Source organism: Pongo pygmaeus, chromosome 7, assembly GCF_028885625.2.
Source record: "Pongo pygmaeus isolate AG05252 chromosome 7, NHGRI_mPonPyg2-v2.0_pri, whole genome shotgun sequence".
Classification (NCBI taxonomy): Eukaryota; Metazoa; Chordata; class Mammalia; order Primates; family Hominidae; genus Pongo; species Pongo pygmaeus.
In genome coordinates, this window is record NC_072380.2 from 30,753,647 (window position 1) to 30,772,403 (window position 18,757).

Here is an 18,757-nt window from a genome sequence, read left to right on the forward strand (position 1 = left end):
AAGATTCCATCTCAAAAAAAAAAAAAGACTGTTGAGCTATACTCCCAGAGTTTCAAACTCAATAGGTCTGAAAAGGGGCCCAAGAATTTGCATTTCTAACAAGTTCCCAGGTGATGCTGATACTACTGGCTGGAGAATGACACTGGAAAAACACTAAGCTAGAATAAGCCAAATTAACCCAGATTTTTCAACATAGTGTTTTACATAACTGAGACATAAGGAATAATGCTGAAATCAAGAGAAAAATCATTTTATCAAAAATAAAGTACACCCTTAATTTGTCATCTGAGAATTAAAGTGCTGGCTCATATGAAGAAAGAGGCATCCTAAGGGGATTTTCGAGATAACTTGAAGTGCTTTTAAAACTTACTCCTTTAAGCAATAAAATTTGTTTTACATTAACTATTTCTGTAAAAATCCTCCTAAAATAAACCATAAAGTTCCTCTTTCATCTTAACCAGGTCACTGAACATAATTTAATCTTTTTTGATGTCTCAGTTACTGTTCCAACGTAAATTACTGAGCTATGGTATCACAGTAACCATCTCAGGAGCTGGTGAGATGAGGTGGGCAGTTTGTCCCCTCCACTGCATATTCTCAGTATTATGACTCTGAAGTTCCTGTATCCGCCTTTCATCTTTCTATTCAGTACTTTGTCCAAAGTTATGACTATCTGCTATAAATCTCACTGTACCTATCTAATGCCTCCCCTGGAACTTTTTCCACATAGTTTCTAAATCATTCTTATTAAGCAATTAAACAGTTTCCCTATTAAATGAATCAACTATAAGGAGCATTTTTGTTGTCTTTCTTTTGCTTTCTTTCTAAAGGTACACAAGAGACAGTGGGAGACTTTCCAAGAATCTGTTTACAGATACCTTCCAAATGTACTTCTTCCCTTTCAAAATAAGCCCTTCTCCTCTTTACTTTCCAGCTCCCCCCCGCCATGAAAAAGTACAAATCTCACCTCCATTCAGAATTTACGATGCAGAGCCCGAAGGAATAATAAACTCCAGGGACCCAAACAAACAGACAAGCCAAAAAAATGGTTTCAGGGAAGCATTCATGAATGATAACTGAGGTGCCGTAAACTATCCATTACTGGACTTCTTGTCTTTTCCAGTCACATATTTTTCAAAGAGTTTAAAATATTTTGGCCCCTGCTGGAACATTCTAATATATCATAATCTGTAAGCAACTGTTTAAAGTTTCCTTTAACAACCATTCCCCCCACACCTCCACCTCCACTCAGTATTGTCCAAGAATGCATTGCTCTTAGGGGACAGTATGATAAAAGTAATGCCAAGAGAACACTGGTTAAAAAAATAGATAAAAAGAAACATTTTTTTCAAGAATTCTTATTTTTTTATTAGCGACAAGGTCTCAATGTGTCGCCCAGGATGGAGTACAGTGGTGCAATCTTGGCTCATTGCAACTTCCACCTCCCAGGCTCATGTGATTCTCAGCCTCTCAAGTAGCTGGGGTTACAGGCATGTGCCAACACACCTGGCTAATTTTTTTTTGTATTTTTAGTAGAGACGGGGTTTCACCATGTTGGCCAGGCTGGTCTCAAATTCAAGTGATTCACCTGCCTCAGCCTCCCAAAGCGCTGAGAATACAGGTGTGAGCCACTGTGTTGGGCTGAGAATTTAAATATAAGTAATTCTCAAAACTCATTCCCTGAATATTTATTAGCTTGAAGAAAAAGCATATTTAGAGAGCTGGAACAATATCAGTTAGGGAGGTTGATTCCTTTAAATATAAAAGAAATACTTTCTAGGACTGCCAAGTCATTCAAATTGTGCTATATAAAAGCCACAGATAAAAGCTGTATAGAAATTACTTTAGATTGAGTGTGCATTACTCAATACGGTAGTTAAAATCTATTTTGTCAAATCATATCACTAAAGTTTTATTTTAATTAGTCAATTCTCATTACAGTTTTTCAACAGTTTAATATTTCTACCTTCTACTGACAAAAAATAAGATATGCTAGCTGTCATACTGAGTAGTTTTAAGCAGTAGGTATCTCTTTCATTAATTACCCAATAAAAATGTAAGGTTATTTCTGATTCATTCCCTTTTATTTATACCTAATAGCTGAGATCAGAGATCAGAAGATGCAGGAACACACATTTAAAAACAAGTAACAGGCCAGGTCTAGTGGCTCACGCCTGTAATCCCAGCACTTCGGGAGGCCGAGGCAGGCGGATCACTTGAGGGATCCCCTGAGCCTAGGAGTTCAAGACCAACCTGGGCAACACTGAGAGACTCTGTCTCTACAAAAAAAATACAAAAACTAGCCAGGCATGGTGGCACGTGCCTGTAGTCCCAGTTACTTGGGAGGTTGAGGTGGGAGGATCACTTGAGGCTAGCAGATCGAGGCTGCAGTGAGCCAGGATGGTGCCAATGCACTCTAGCCTAGGTGACAGAGTAAGACCCTGTCTCAAGAATGAATAAATGAAGAAAGAAAGAAAGGAATAACACAACTTTTATCATATCCCTCGCTTCATATTTTATTTAATTTTTAATCTAACATGACAAGCAACACAGAAATGTTTAAATTATTATAAAAATCGACAAATTACTGTAATTCTTTTTCAGTCATATAATTTTCAGCTCAAATACCTTAGTAGTATCTTTTAGTATACATTCCATAATTTATTCCTCAGTGGTTTTCATATTATCCAAAATATCTGGTAATCTATTTATTTGAAATTTAAAATAGAGGAAAATTTTATGATTCAAAGCAAGTTTGTTATGGCTAGTTGGTTTGACAATGGAGACTGGCTTTGTTAACTAGGAGATATTTTCTAAAAATTGAATAAGCTAAACCTTCACAATAAAGGTTTTCACAAAAATATATTTTAAACACATAAAACAATTGTAATAAAAATTCACAAAGCTATATTAAAATTAACAGTATTTCTGTTTTCTCAACTGTTTCTGAATATATCAGATTTTAAAGAAAGTACCTATGAAGGAAGGGAGGGGAACTGATATAAGACATTTGATAAGTCTTGTGAAAGCCTTTTTGATATGCTTCCTAGAAGCTAAGAAAATAAATGGTTAAGCACTAGGTAACAAATCCTTTGGCAAGTTGGGTGGTTTCCTTTCTTTGCTTTCAATAAAACTGAAGGAGGACCTCACAGAACTATTAACTAATGGATGCTTGATGATAAAATCACTAGTGATTTTTGACATATAACTTGGAAGATTTTGATATCACAAAATTTCCATTAGAATTAACTTATATATTTGAACATTTATGTCTAAGCACTTAAAATCTACAAAATCTCAAAACATGAACAGATTTGCCAAACACAAGAACTAATGAAGGAAGAGAGGAGACAGCTGCATTCATTTCATTTAAGAATAAATTTCTGATACAAAGTGAATTTAATCAAAATTTTAATCTACGTATGTTATTCTAATCAACTGTGCACCAATAATAATTGTAAAAATAACTCAAACCATAAGTTATTTTTAACACTTAGAGCTTTATGGTCGTAGGAAAAACATTTTAAATTTCGATTTATATTTCAATTTATTTACATATTATTGTGGCAGAAAAGTTTGATAGATGATCAATAAATGATTTGAAAGATAAAAATACATAACATTTGGATAAAATTCAAAGGGAGTAACAGATGGGACATAAATATTCAAAGAAAAAGTAATTAAAATTCCCAATCATTAAGGGAGTTTGTTTTTATACTTTTAAATAATGACATTTAGATCCCATTAGATAAATTTAAAAGTGACGTATTTTATTGAACTACAATATGCCAGAAATTCCGTATTTCTGGTCATCATTTAAATTTTTGCTTGAATAGTACCACTATTTAAACTTTGCTAACAGAGCGTAGTTATCAACTTAAATTTGCACAAAGGGGTACACAGTTTTTCAAACTGTAGGGAACACAAGTAAAAATTCTGAAGTTCACTGTTCTAAGACAGACAAAGTTATAAGTAAGCCACATAGGGAAGTGAAGACCATATTAACAGAGGAGCAAAAACATGACACTTACATGTCAGTCTCCCTCAACAGAGTGACAGCCCTGAGGGTGTGCATTTTTTTCTGGGTATTCCCACCATTAGTGCCCTAAACAGCCAATAGATTTTCATAACTGCTTACCATGTAGGGGAATACATGGATGAAATGAATCAACGGTGAATACTTAAGTGTCAAAATACATTATTTAATAATGGGGAGTTATATACTAACATATTTATACTATAACTCAAATACAAACCACAGAATTTAGACTCAGCTAGACACTAAGTCTATTAAATTACAAAAGAAAAGCCTTAGCACAGTTAAAAATCTGATTTATATTTTAACCAATAGATGGATGAAATTAAAATAACAAATATAGTACTGTCTTTTTCAAGAGATGCAACTAGTAACTAATTGTGAATGAGAATTTGGCAAAAGAAGGGAGCAAATTTGAAATTACTTAGCCATGTTAGCTAAAAATGAAATCCCGCTTTAATAAATTTAGTTAAGATTCAAAGTCTTGGTCGGGCATGGTGGCTCATGCCTGAAAGCCAAACACTTTGGGAGGCCGAGGTGGGAAAATCACACGAGCTTAGGAGTTTGAGACCAGCCTGGGCAACATAGTGAGACTTCGTCTCTTCTAAAAATAAGAAAATTAGCCAGGCATGGTGGTGCATGCCTGTAGTCCCAGCTACTTGGGAGGCTGAGGCAGGAGGATCGCTTGACCACAGGAGTTCAAGGCTGCAGTGAGCTACGATTGTGCCACTGCACTCCAGCCTGGGTAACGGAGCAAGACTGTCTCAAAAAAAAAAAAAGAAAAGGAAAAGAAAAAAGATTCAAAGTAAAACCAAAATCTTATATGATCAAAACTTAGTATTCAAAAAATACTAAATCTTCCATCAAACATTAAATTCTAATTCTTTTGTGAGTCAATGTTTTTCTAAGACTCTCAGTAAATGTCTAATTTTCTCCTCCAAGATGCAGAGAAGCCATCACCATCATCTGCCCGAACTATGTACCTTTTACTTCTCACATCAATGGAAGTAATACCTTGAAAAATCAGTCACATCCTCCCATTGGTTTTGCCAGCCTGTATGCATTAAGAGGTGATATACCTACTGCCTAGGCACACTCTTATTAAGTGAAATGGTGAGCTTAAATTGTACCCTTGAGTAAATGCAGATTAAATATGCTTTGGCAACTTGCCACAATGCCAAATTAACACAATGTAAAAGGCTTGAGGTATAATTGGCATACAATAAACTGCACATACTGAAAATGTACAATTTTGATAAATTTTGATGTATACAGAAATTTAACTTCTGAAAACCCTAATCTCCTTCTTTTGCCAAAAAGTTAAATAGGACTTTTGCTATTTGAGAAAAGTACTTACCTTCATGTAATTCACAATCTTAGCAAGAACACCAAACTTATATCCAGAGCTTCCTGACAGAGCTTTCAAGTTAAATGATCCATTGCTATGATCTGGAAATGAAGTTCAAAATAACATCGTCATATTATGTGTGATTATGACTCTTGAGCAGCTAAAATAATTTTAATGCTGGTAACATATTTCTTGAGTTTTTCATCTAGTATATTCTATCCTGTAAAATTATGGTGAAAAATACAAAATCTTTGAGTATATACATTAAACTACCAATTTTCTCACTAAGGGTAGAAACAAAGTACAAATAACTTAAAACACCAAACCACAATTCTTTTATAAGAATCTTTATCACATTCTTTTTTATTATATTTTTTGAGACAGGGTTGCATTCCCATTACCCAGGCTGAAGTCCAATGGCACAATCACAGCTCACTACACCCTCGACTTCCCAGGCTCAGGTGATTCTCCCACCTCAGCCTTCTGAGAGGCTGGGACTACAGGTGCATACCACCATGCCTGGCTAATTTTTTTATTTTTTGTAGAGATGGGGTTTCGCCATGTTGCCCAGGCTGGTCTCAAACTCCTGGACTCAAGAGATTCACCCATCTCAGCCTCCCAAAGTGCTGCGGTTACAGGTGTGAGCTACTGCACTGGGCCCCTTTCTCCTTTATCTCATTCTTATCTTAATTCTGATTAGACTCGCTCCATAATCAGAAGTACACTTTATTAAACAAGGGAACAATACAAAGCTCAATCCCACCCATAAAGCTAACACAAGGAGTGGATTACTTCTGAGGGATGAAAAGTTCAATATACCACTTTTTACATCAATTTCTGCTTACCAATTTAAGACCAAAAAAAAAAAGGAATTCATGGAAACTAATAGAAAAAAGATATCACAATTATTTTAAAGTAAACTTTACAGATAAATTAGGAATAAAAAGCCATAGGCACTGCCACTGCATGAACATGGATTCTTACTTTAAAATGCATCACAGCACTGCCCACCCACTTTGAGAAACACCCCCCTCTCTTTCTCTATCTGGTGTGGAAAAACCTGTACAAAAGATCATTTGTTTCAGAACATCTATCATTTCGTTGCATTCTTACAAGCAGAAACCCTAATGTCACCACTGCATCACAAATGCATTCCATTAGTCATAACCAGGAACAGTAAAAAATCCATCATAAATACTAGTAAAACATTTTAGAAGTACACATTCTATTAGCAAGGTATGAGATCAGATATTATAAAGTTCCCATGTGGCTGATCCACAAAGAGAGAGGTTAAGTAAAAGGGGAGAGGAGAACCAATCTCTGGCACCAGGTTGGTAATAATAATTTAAACAAAAGATTGCATTAGAACAACCACAAGTCAAATGTAACAATTGTCAGAGATCCAAAAGAACAGCTTCTAGATGGCAATATAATACTCCTTTGAGATTAGTGAAGTCTTTATTGAGTATGCTTTTTTGAGACTAAAATGAAACTTCATATGCAATTTTCCTTTAAAACTAACTTTGTTACAATCTTAATTAATTGGCACACTGAAGTCTACCACGTTTCCAAAAGTAACAATAACATTAAGAATGCCTTACAGTTGGGAGGCCCAGGTGGGCAGATCATGAGGTCAGGAAATCGAGACCATCCTGGCCAACATGGTGAAACCCCGTCTCTACCAAAAATACAAAAATTAGCTGGGCATAATGGCATGTGCCTGTAGTCTCAGCTACTTGGGAGAATCACTTGAACCAGAGAGTTGGAGGTTGCAGTGAGCCGAGATAGTGCCACTGCACTCCAGCCTGGTGACAGAGTGAGACTCCGTCTCAAAATTAAAAAAAAAAAAAAAAAAAAGAATGCCTTACAGGTGCTTTTCCATTCACTGTTCCAATTATGAAATATTACCTACGTAGTTCATTTTCCCAAGGTGTTCAGCACATCTGTAATACAAGTAACCAATATTTATTATCTGCTAAACACCATGGTAAATATTCATACGTAATCCCTCCCAAAAATCCAACTTAAGAAGTATTACTGTCCCCTTTTAAATATAATAAAATTGAGGGTAGTAAGCAGCAGAGTATAGATTCAAATCCAGTGTAAACCCTGTGATAGCCTTTACACAGATTATTCCATCTGAAACTGGCCATTTTGTCAAAGTACAGAAATCTGTGACTGCACATTTAATGCTTCCTTGTTTAAATTTAGTAAAATAATATTAAGCTTACCCCACGCAACTGTATAAACAACTGGGAAGACTATGAAAAAAGAGATGACAATGTGTTAAGGAGAAACACCACACAAATGGCCAATTATGAATCACATACAGTTGTGCTTACGAGACATGACGCTTATGTCTCTGGCATCTACTACTAACTCAATGTCAAGCTTAGTAAACACTCAGTAAATATTTGTTGAATGAATGACTATAATACAGATATTTCCATGCATTCCTTTATGGCCCCAGAAACTAACGTACCAATTCATCTATAATTTTATTTTATTTATTTTTTTATTTGAGATGGAGTCTTGCTCTGTCGCCCAGGCTGGAGAGCAGTGGCGTGATCTCAACTCACTGCAACCTCTGCCATTCGGGTTCAAGCAATTCGCCTGCCTCAACCTCCTGAATAGCTGGGATTACAGGCGACTGCCACCGTGCCTGGCTAATTTTTGTAGTTTTAGTAGAGATGGGGTTTCACCATCTCGGCCAGGTTGGTCTTGAACTCCTGACCTTGTGATCCACCCAACTCAGCCTCTCAAAGTGCTGGGATTACAGGCATGGGCCACCGCTCCCAGCCTTCATCTATAATTTTAAAAAAGAAGTCTACATAGCATGTACCTGGTCTGCTGCTGTTGTAACAGCCACTCCCATAATTAAAAACCTTCATTCTGTTGTGCTTAGACCATAACTCTAAATAATACACAGTAACTAAAAATACTCCATCTCTAAAGAGCCAACCTGGGGATCACTTTGCCATTTACATTTTAGAGACTATTTTTTGAATGCAGGTAGTGTATTTACCTAAACGAGCCCTCTTCCAACTTGCAGAGCTAAAAGCCAATTATTTTCCTTCATAATTCCTCCTAAATCAAACCACCACATGGAAATAATCACTTCCAAAGCGCAAAAATTATATATGGAACAAGTAATGAAAGAAAAGGAAGAACAAGAAAAGAAAAATTTATAAGATTTCATGCATACTTCCTGAAGGAAATATCAGGCTGGCAAACCTGGACTGTTTGTTTCCTAGGTTACTACCTTTCCCGACATTATCTTCCAGACCTAGCACTGAAGTATTCACTGAAGGATCTGAAATTTTATAATGAAACACTAAAGAATCATCAATTTGTTAGTAACTCACAAATTCCTATATAGGAATTTAGCTTAAGAACAAAAAAATAAAGGAGAAGGGATGACAGTTGATACCCCAGACAGCTCTATTCAAGTTTATGAATGATTTACTCTTAAGGGTGGCAAGACTTAATGCAAATGAACATAGAGGAAACTGTCAGCTCCATTGTGGTTCGACCAATAGAAGCACAGCTCCATCTTGGCTGTGCACTAGACTGCATTACAAACAGACGATACCATCGCTTCAACAGCATCCTCTCAGACAAGAGGTAGGTTTATATGATCTTTTTTATTTAGTGGTACATGTCCTTATGATGCAATAGGAAAATATTTTACCCTGAAAAATCAACCAGAAACCTTTGCTCCTACTAAATATCAAGAAAAAGCAATGTATTCGTTTCACCGCTTGGTAGGATTTTATTATGAAAATATGAAGACTGCCTTGTGCTATCTGATAAGCACCCTTACCATCTGTGCCTTAATGGAAAATTCATTACATTTTACATGAACCTGATCTATATCCAGACCTGAGAGTAAACCATAGCTTTTTATTTTAACTGGTTACTTGCTAATTTCATTTTCTCTGTTACTTGCGATTTCATTTCTGCAGTTTGGTCTGTCTTAACAAAGGATTTTTCTTAAAGAAAAACCCAGATCAAAAGCGAATTCCAGACTAAAGCTTTCTGATTCTATGTGCAAATGATATTGGCTGCTAAAAAATAGTTACTTATAAGAAAGTTTGTTATATTTTTTAGAATATGAGAAAATAGTTCAAAATTATTTTTATTTTACTTTGAATGTAGATGCAGAGAATGCCAAGAAATTATCACAATTTTAATTTTTATATAAAAATCATAAAAGGTATCACTATATGGGCTGCATTATACTACACTGAACAGATAATTTATACAGCTTCAGACTTCCTTAACATTTAATTAAAATAATTCTTCACTGTGAAATCTCTCTCCTAATATAAAGTCATGCTATTAAACAAAAACCTTCTTAAATAGCCTTTCATTTTTGATATCAATTTATCACACCATTTAAATATAATGTTGAAGTCATTCTTAAACTGATCCTCAAAATAAATACAAAGTAAGTCCTTTTGATAAACTGCATTTTAAAATAAAAATATGTCCTAAGAAGAACTGGTTAAGAAAGGAGAGTAAGTACCTTTCTAGGTAACAAGATTATCTTCGTGGCTCAGAGCAATCGTTCATGTCTATTAAAAATTAGTATTAACTGCTGACCAAATTTCTAATTTTATACTATTCAAGCATGAAAATTTAGTTATTTACTAGATGTTAGAACTCCAGGATACATGCTATATCTGACCTAAAGAGCCAGCTTCTGTCCTTTTACCTTGCTGGTAAGTTTATTTAATCTTTAAAGGGTTTTTTTTTCTTCATAATTTCTATTCCTTTTCTTAGTCAGCATTCAGCTAGCCTGAGCAAAGTATCCCCTGCAAAACCCAAAGGTTGCTGTAATAAGATACTAGATCTGTCCAGGTTCAGCACAGTGGGGTTAATTACCTAGAAACCATTTGTGCTTGCTACAGAAAGTACAGAAGCACCAAACAAAAGTCTCAGATAAAATAAAAATAACTTTGTCAAATAAAACAGTTAACTTACAACTCAAATTTCAGGTAAACTGTAAACAGAAACCTCTACCACCCACATTGTTTTAACACTCTATCATCAGCCTGCATTTTGCTTGGAATATGTCTATTGTTAGCACAGATGGAAGGCTCATTGCGGTTTCACCAAACTGACTGGAGACATGGCCTAAGTTCCAGAGCTTAAATTAAGTGAGTTGCTCTATATTTACAGGCTATTAGGATTAATTGATCACATTTCAAAGTGATATGCTTAAAAGCACCTGAGAATTCAATTCAAAGGCTTTTACCATAAATACAGCAAAAGCATAACTTTATTCTCATCTGGCAACCCAAAGGTTCCAGAACAGTTCCAAGTCCCATCCCCATCAACACTCCACTGGGGCCTTTGGGAGTAAACATATCAAATGGGAGTAAACATATCAAAATGGGAGTAAACATATCAAATGGGAGTAAACATATCAAAATTAACATAAAACAAAACTAAAACACATACACTAAAAAAAATTATGTGATTTACTTTAAAGCTCCCCATTCCTGTAATCAAATTTTAAGGCATGGGTAGGGAAGTCCAGAAAAAGATTGTTTTACTTTTTTTTATATACACCATTTTCTCTTGCTTTTCATAAAGAATGTTTAAAGCATTTGCTTAATATAAACTTACATTTTAATTTCAAAACTAAGTCGCAGGATAGGAAAAAATCCTAATGATATATTTCTCTTTTTTGGCGGGGGGACGGAGTCTCACTCTATCGCCCAGGCTAGAGTGCAGTGGCGCAATCTTGGCTCACTGCAACCTCTGCCGCCCAGGTTCATGACATTCTCCTGCCTTGGCTTCCTGAGAAACTGGGATTACACATGCCCGCCACCACAACTGGCTAATTTTTGTGTTTTTAGCAGAGACGGAGTTTCGCCATGTTGGTCAGGCCAGTCTTGAACTTATCAAGTGATGTGCCCACCTTGGCCTCCCAGAGTGCTAAGGATTACGGGCCTAATAGTATATTTCTTTCTGCATGCTTAGTTATGCCTAATCCATGAAAGTAAGATTTAGCCTTTACCCTAAATTAAACATCAAAAGTTACTAGAGCTCTACCACACTTTGAAAGAACATGCCACACTAAATTTAAGGTGGAAAATGACTCCAAATTACAGTGTTTACGTTTTTCAGATATGCCCAGAAGCTAACGAACAATGAATGTTTTGAGCCGCTCGGTTATCAATACACTCACAAGACAAATCATCATCATTTACAACATAAACCTGACCTATACACTTTCTTAAACTGCTTAGACACTTCCAGCAAAGTATATAAGTGCCTTCGGAGGTGGCCTATGGTGTTACCTATAGTCATTATTACAAGCATAATTTGTTTTGTTTTGGTTTTTTTGAAACAGGGTCTCACTCTATCACCCAGGCTGGAGTGCAATGGAGAAATCACAGCTCACTGCAAACTCAACTTCCTAGGCTCAAGCTATCCCCGCACCCGAGCCTCCCACGTAGCTGAGACTACAGGTGCAGGCTATCATGCCCAGCTAATTTTTATTTTTGTAGAGACAGGGCCTCCCCCCATTGCCCAGACTGGTCTCAAACTCCTGGGCTTGGCCAGGTGCGGTGGCTCATGCCTGTAATCCCAGCACTTTTGGGAAGCCAAGGTGGGTGGATTACCTGAGGTCAGGAGTTCAAGACCACCCTGGCCAACATGGTGAAACCCCATGTCTACTAAAAATACAAAAATTAGCTGGGCGTGATGGTACACACCTGTAATCCCAACTATTCAGGAGGCTAAGGCAGGAGAATCACCTGAACCAGGAGGCAGAGGTTGCAGTGAGTCAAGATTGTGCCACTGCACTCCAGCCTGGGTGACAGAACGAGACTCTGTCTCAAACCAAAAACAAACTCCTGGGCTCAAGTGATCCTCCTGCCTCAGCCTCCCAAAATGTGGGGGTTAAGGCATAAGCCACAGCGCCTGCCAAGCATAATTATTAAAAGCATATTTATGTGTGAATAAAGTATACAGTCTAACAAAAATGACAGTGTTTCCTAATCCCAATTGGAATTTTTTGGAATCCAGAATACTCAATAAATGTATTAAATAGATACATAAACAACAGGCTTTTTTTTAAGTGAAAGTAAGTTTATTAAGAAAGCAAAGGAATACTCAGCAGCACTTTAGAAGTTTTATCAGGCTAACGTTTTGTGTTATAGTGCATTAAATAAGTCAATATTGATAGCTGATTTAACTAGATGTGTTACATTTTGAAAGCACAAAGGGATTTTATCTTTTTGAATTAAAGGAGAAAAGCCAAAAAAAAAAAAAAAAGGAAAGGAATAAAAGAATGGTTACTCCATACTACTCCAGAAGCAGGAATAAAAGAATGGTTACTCCATACTAATCCATATTGTTGGCTAATAACAGACTTTTAAGAGAGCCAAGAATAAGGAATAGCGCTTTTTATTTCTCCTTTTAAAATGGATGATTTATTTTGGTCTCAAATAAATAATATATTTAAATGGTTGAAAAAAACAAAAGAACACAAGGTACAGGTTAAGAAGCCTCAAACATACCCCTGTGCCTCACTCTCCTCCCTATGGATCCCCATCCACACCATCATTGTGATTAATTTCTTGTAGGTCTTTCCAAGATTTCTGTGCAGATAAAAGCAAATGAGTATATATTTTCCCTTTTCCTATATACACTATCCTACACCTTGTTCTTTTCACTTAAGAACATATCCTAAATATCTTTCCTAAAACTCAGTTACCTATGATTCAATTGTGTGAATAAACTATATTAATTTAACCAGAAGAATAGCTCATTAATGGATACAAGTTAAACCTCAAAGAACTGAATTTAGTTATGTATCTGTCTGCCTTCCTGACTGCCTCTTTCTATTTATTTTTGAGGTAAGGGGACCTGAAAATATTTTAAGCAGTTCACTTATACACCAAAAGTAGATGAGATATCTCTTTGTTTTTTTTGGAAATGGGAGTTTCACTCTTGTTGCCCACGCTGGAGTGCAATGGCACGATCTTGGCTCACTGCAACCTCCGCCTACCAGGTTCAAGTGATTCTCCTGCCTCAGCCTCCCAAGTAGCTGAGATTACAGGCATGAGTGACCATGCCCGGCTAATTTTGTATTTTTAGTAGAGACGGGGGTTTCTCCATGTTGGTCAGGCTGGTCTCGAACTCCTGACCTCAGGTGATCTGCCCACCTCAGCCACCCGAAGTGCTGGGATTACAAGCGGGAGCCACCACACCCGGCCCATTCTAAAATTCCATTTTGAAATGGCAACTTAGTCTTTATAACTTCTCCCCCAAAAGTCAATACAAACAAAAAAGGCCTACTCATAACAAATTAAAATACAAAGTCATGACTTCAGTATAATTTCAACTAGGTACAAGTTATAGATTTATACAGCCAATTTCTAGAAGAAAAAACATCAAAGGACATTATATTAAGGAGACACAACTGAGTGGTGCTTTTAATTTATTTAAAATTGCTATAATAAGGCCAGGTGTGGTGGCTCACGTGGGTAGATCACATGAGGTCAGGAGCTCAAGACCAGCCTGGCCAACATGGTGAAACCCGTCTCTACTAAAAATACAAAAATTAGCCAGGCGTGGTGGTGGATGCCTGTAATCCCAGCTACCAGGGAGGCAGAGGCAGGACAATCACTTGAAACCAGGAGGCAGAGGTTGCAGTGAGCCGAGATTGCACCACTGCACTCCGGGCCTGGGCAACAAAGTGAGACTTCGTCTCAAAAAAAAAAAAAAAAAAAAAAAAAAATTACTATAATGATGTTACTTAAATCAATAGTGAACATTTTAAATTAACATTAACTTCACCAATAAGGTAGATTAAACTAATCTGAGGGGTAGAATGTAGGAACTGCTTCTCTCTACTCTCTTTTTTCTATCATCCTTCCCCTCAGTTACTTCTGATGCCAAGTTTAGAAGAGAAGCCTTCAAAAGAAACTTCCAGATTTTAAAAAGGGATCAACCTGGAAGGCCTTAACAGAAAGTCTAAGGATTACTTCCATAAATGCTGGGGTGATCCTCAACTAGCCCAGGTAAAGTGATTGGATAGACCCCCAAGCAATTCCTTCTGCTCTTTGCCCACTCACACAAGTGCAATGCCCTCGGTTTCCCGAAAGGCCTGCTCTTCTCCCTCTTCCTCTCATTAGCTCTGTTCTTCAAAAATGACCTGAAACTCATACACTTAAGTAAAAATAGCTGTAATAACGTGTGCTACCCCTCACAGGAATATCTGTATTTTGGCAGTGCTAAAAATCTTAAAGGATCTCCAAAAGCTGAGCATTTTTAAGGCATTTGAGTGTGGCCATGTATGCATGACACTACTCTATTGGAGAGGCTGGGTCAAAGAGGACCTAACTTTCATCTCCATTTAAATAAGTTTCTGGCCAGGAGTGGTGGCTCATGCCTGTCATCCCAGCACTTTGGGAGACCAAGGAGGGTATATCACCTGAGGTCAGGAGTTCAAGACTAGCCTGGCCAACATGGTGAAATCCCGTCTCTACTAAAATACAAAAAAAAAAAGCTGTGCGTGGTGGCAGGCGCCTGTAATCCCAGCTACTTCAGCAGGCCGAGGCAGGAGAATCATTTGAACCTGGGAGGGGGAGGTTGCAGTGAGCTGAGATCACACCACGGCACTCCAGCCTGGGTGACAGAGCGAAACTCTGTCTCAAAAAAATAAAAATAAGTTTCTATGAGTTACTTGAATACTTGTGTGCATGGTGATTAGAATTAGAGGCAGCAACAAGGCAGAGGTTGAAGGGGTAACCTATTAGGATATTCACATTACACAAGGGGCACCACTTACATCATATTCTACATGAATGGCACCCCACAACACAATATGAACGGTGCTCCCTGGAATTGTGCAAGGTAGCATCCCTACCTTCTATAAGAAGTACTCTGAAGAGAAAATGCAAAGGATAAAAGGGTAATTTTTGAAAGGCTGGGTAGAGTCTGAAAAAACTGTCATGTCATAGGAAGTTACACATCGCTGTTCCAGACAGTGTATTTTTGCATGATCCTGAACTAAAAGAAGCAATTGATTATATTACTGCCCATCAGTCTGTCTCTAACTTCAAGACGAAGGGTCACCAAGTAAGATAAAACAGGATTCCTAATTCCAAAAGAAAACATGTATTTAAGTCTTTACTTCTGGCTCAGATCATCAATTTAACCTTCAAAATGCAGGAAAAAAGAAAGGAGGCAAGTCCATCCAGAGAGGTGAAGTGATTTATCAAGCAAACCTAAGAAAACAAAAACCTCAGAAAACATAATTTTATCAATCCCAAAGTTTTTATTAAGAAAACAAAAATATTTAAGGAATTATATTGTTATGGCTTTGAGTTTGGGGTGTGACAATAATATTGTGGTTATGTTTAAAAATAGAGTCCTCACCATTGGGAGATATATATTGAAATATTTCTAGGTGAACGATGTCTTGAATTTGCTTTAAAACAACCAATGGGGTGGAAGCAAACGGGTACAGGTAGAGATGGGCCAAGAGTTGATGAATGAAGTTGCATTATAAGTACATGGGAGGCCAGGCGCAGTGGCTCACACCCGTAATCCCAGCACTTTAGGAGGCCGAGGAAGGTGGATCACAAGGTCAGGAGTTCGAGACCAGCCTGACCAATATGGTAAAACCCCGTCTCTACTAAAAATACAAAAATTAGCCAGGTGTGGTGGTACACACACCTGTAATCCCAGCTACTCAGGAGGCTGAGGCAGGAGAATCACTTGAACCCGGGAGGCGGAGGTTGCAGTGAGCTGAGATTACATCATTGCACTCCAGCCTGGGCGACAGAGCAAGACTCCGCCTCAAAAAAAAAAAAAAAAAAAAAACAGTACATGGGATACTCCGGTTTCTCTTCAGATCATATAAATCTCTCACCTTTTACTAAAGATTTCTTTGGAGAGGAATAATTCTAAGTCTTAACCCAATTTTTGAGGCTCTGCATCTGCAAGGCTAGTAAGAAAGAAAAAAAAAAGAGTACATGGGGTTCATACTACTTTGTAGTTTTCGTTAAATGAAACACTCTCACACACAAGGTATCTCCAAAATTTACAAAAATATTTGGTACACATTAGGTAATCAATAAACATTTGTTGTAAAATCCTGTTTACAACTATGTAGTAAAGGAAAAGCATACAGAATGACAACCGATAAATTAATGAAGTAGAACTACATTTTTTCTCTTATTTCCAAAATGTTCTTAGTGCACAGGTTATCTTATAATTTTTAAAACTAAATGTTAAAATACTTGTTAGAGATCAAGATAGTAAAAATTAATTTAGTTTCTCATTACTATAGTTCCATACTAACAAATCTTTGATTCTAACAGTCCCCATTTAAGAGCTAACAAGTACCACGTCAACAAAAGCTAAACTTAATTCAAGAATACTGAAACTTGAACTCACTAGCTTCTTTTGTGAAATAGAATAATTTAATAACTGATACCTTTGGGAGGGCTGAATTTGTCTGTTTTTTAAAATATTTATGTCTATGGGTCACTCAGGTATACGAAACACTTAAGACTATCATTTATAACCCCAAGATTAGGGTCTCTTCACAGACCACTCTAACCTAAAATTTTATTATCCTCATTCTGAAAATTGGCATTATTTGGTTTTCTTTCTCTACTATTTTACACTCAGCCACTATTTCCTGATTCAGATCACCTGTCATCGAAGTTTAAAGAAGGGGAAACAGGAGACAGAAATACACTGAACCAAAAAGGTAAGAAGAATCCACAAGGCTAATGATAAAAGCTTTTCCAGGGGCAGTTTGAAGAACATAACCTTAAAACGCCAAGGTTTTTTGTAGATAATAGCTCACTGACCACTGCTTTAATCAAGTTTTAAACCAATTCAGCTGCCTTTTCCCCTTCCATTAGCAGTTAATTTCGGTATAGGAATTTTTTTTTTTTTTTGAGAAACGGTTTCATTTCCATTGTCCAGGCTAGACTGCAGTGGCACAATCTTGGCTCACCACAACCTGCGCCTCCCTGGCTCAAGCAATCTTCCCGGCTTAGCCTCCCAAGCAGCTGGGACTACAGGCGCACACCACCATGCTTGGCTAATTTTTGTATGTTTTGTAGAGATGGGTTTCGCCATGTTGACCAGACTGGTCTTGAACTCCTGGGCTAAAGTGATCTGCCCACCTCACTCTCCCAAAGTGCTGGGATTACAGGTGTGAGCCACCATGCCTGGCCTGAATCTTAAATATACATATTCATCTAGCAAATATATTAAAAAACAGGGTATGGTTGACTAAGTACACTGGCCCAGATATACAAAAAAATTCAAAACTACCATTTAGGCATTAATTAAGGAAGATTCATGTTGCCTATACAAATTTACTAAGAAATCTTAGTACTGAGATTTGAATTAACAGATCTGTAGTTTGCTACATAAATTCATTTTCTACCTTTTTTATAGATTCAAAAGAGCAATATAAGAAGTGGAATCTCTAAGAATGGCTTCCAGCCACTGGAATGAAACCACTACCTCTGTTTATCAGTACCTTGGTTTCCAAGTTCAAAAAATTTACCCTTTCCATGACAACTGGAACACTGCCTGCTTTGTCATCCTGCTTTTATTTATATTTACAGTGGTATCTTTAGTGGTGCTGGCTTTTCTTTATGAAGTGCTTGACTGCTGCTGCTGTGTAAAAAACAAAACCGTGAAAGACTTGAAAAGTGAACCCAACCCTCTTAGAAGTATGATGGACAACATCAGAAAACGTGAAACTGAAGTGGTCTAACACTCTACAGAAGATGAACAAAATCTCTGAAAGCAGCTCAACCTCTTCTGAGAAAAAAAAAATCTTCTGAGGCCAACTGTTGCTACAAAACAAATTCTGACTGAATGGTTAAAACATTTCTAGCAGAAGGGGAAAAACAAGTTAAATATGCACTGTTTGTGTGTATAGCCATTTCATTAAATATACAGTAAAACTTCATAAATGTGAATTTACTGATCTGTTTAATACTGACACTTCAAAAACTGGATAAAAGATTCCTAGAGTTCAATATTAAGCAGCAAAAGATAAGCTGGAAAAGACAAGCAAGGCTAATGATGCTAAAATGATTTTATAACTAACCAATTCATGTAGACAAAAAATAGTGTGTTGGTAACAAAAAGGCTATTTAAAACATGTTTCTAAGTCTGAAGTAAAATATTTCCACTTATATATATAAAGTCCCTATTTATTAAAAAGTAGTATTTTCTAATTTACTGAAAACAACTTATATAAATATATAAAATGACTTGAGTTTTATGTAGGATTAGTATGAAAAAGTCTCAAAATAATCAAAAATGCCACAAGTATATTTGCACAAAATTCTCACAAAACTGACTTACTGTTT

At 36.8% G+C, this 18,757-nt stretch overlaps 2 protein-coding genes and 1 non-coding gene across 4 annotated transcripts in view; 2 read left to right on the forward strand and 1 right to left on the reverse strand.

The window, feature by feature from the left end:
* GTF2E2 (general transcription factor IIE subunit 2) overlaps positions 1-18,757 on the reverse strand; it is an 81,878-nt gene that overhangs the window by 51,003 nt on the left and 12,118 nt on the right. Inside the window, exon 3 of the mRNA XM_054497933.2 lies at positions 5,394-5,485. Coding sequence (XP_054353908.1) covers positions 5,394-5,485 — 92 coding nt within the window. The remainder of the gene's footprint in view (positions 1-5,393; positions 5,486-18,757) is intronic.
* On the forward strand, positions 8,949-18,620 carry SMIM18 (small integral membrane protein 18). Of its 2 annotated transcripts, XM_054497951.2 has the most exons (3): positions 8,949-9,008; positions 17,046-17,127; positions 17,829-18,620. In XM_054497951.2, exon 3 carries the CDS (start codon positions 17,866-17,868, stop codon positions 18,151-18,153), a length of 288 nt encoding a protein of 95 aa, XP_054353926.1. In that variant the 5' UTR covers positions 8,949-9,008; positions 17,046-17,127; positions 17,829-17,865; the 3' UTR covers positions 18,154-18,620. The 2 variants fall into 2 exon arrangements, with proteins under 2 accessions (XP_054353926.1, XP_054353925.1); XM_054497950.2 differs by lacking the exon at positions 17,046-17,127 and having other exon boundaries at positions 8,956-9,008; positions 17,829-18,348.
* Positions 16,244-16,357, forward strand: LOC129043368 (U5 spliceosomal RNA). Its single transcript, XR_008504443.1, has one exon. It is a non-coding gene; the product is annotated as a U5 spliceosomal RNA (small nuclear RNA).

Coding starts and splice junctions, on each gene's coding strand:
- SMIM18 (XM_054497951.2), top strand. CDS start 17,866: ATGGCTTCCAGCCACTGGAATGAAACCACTACCTCTGTTTATCAGTAC.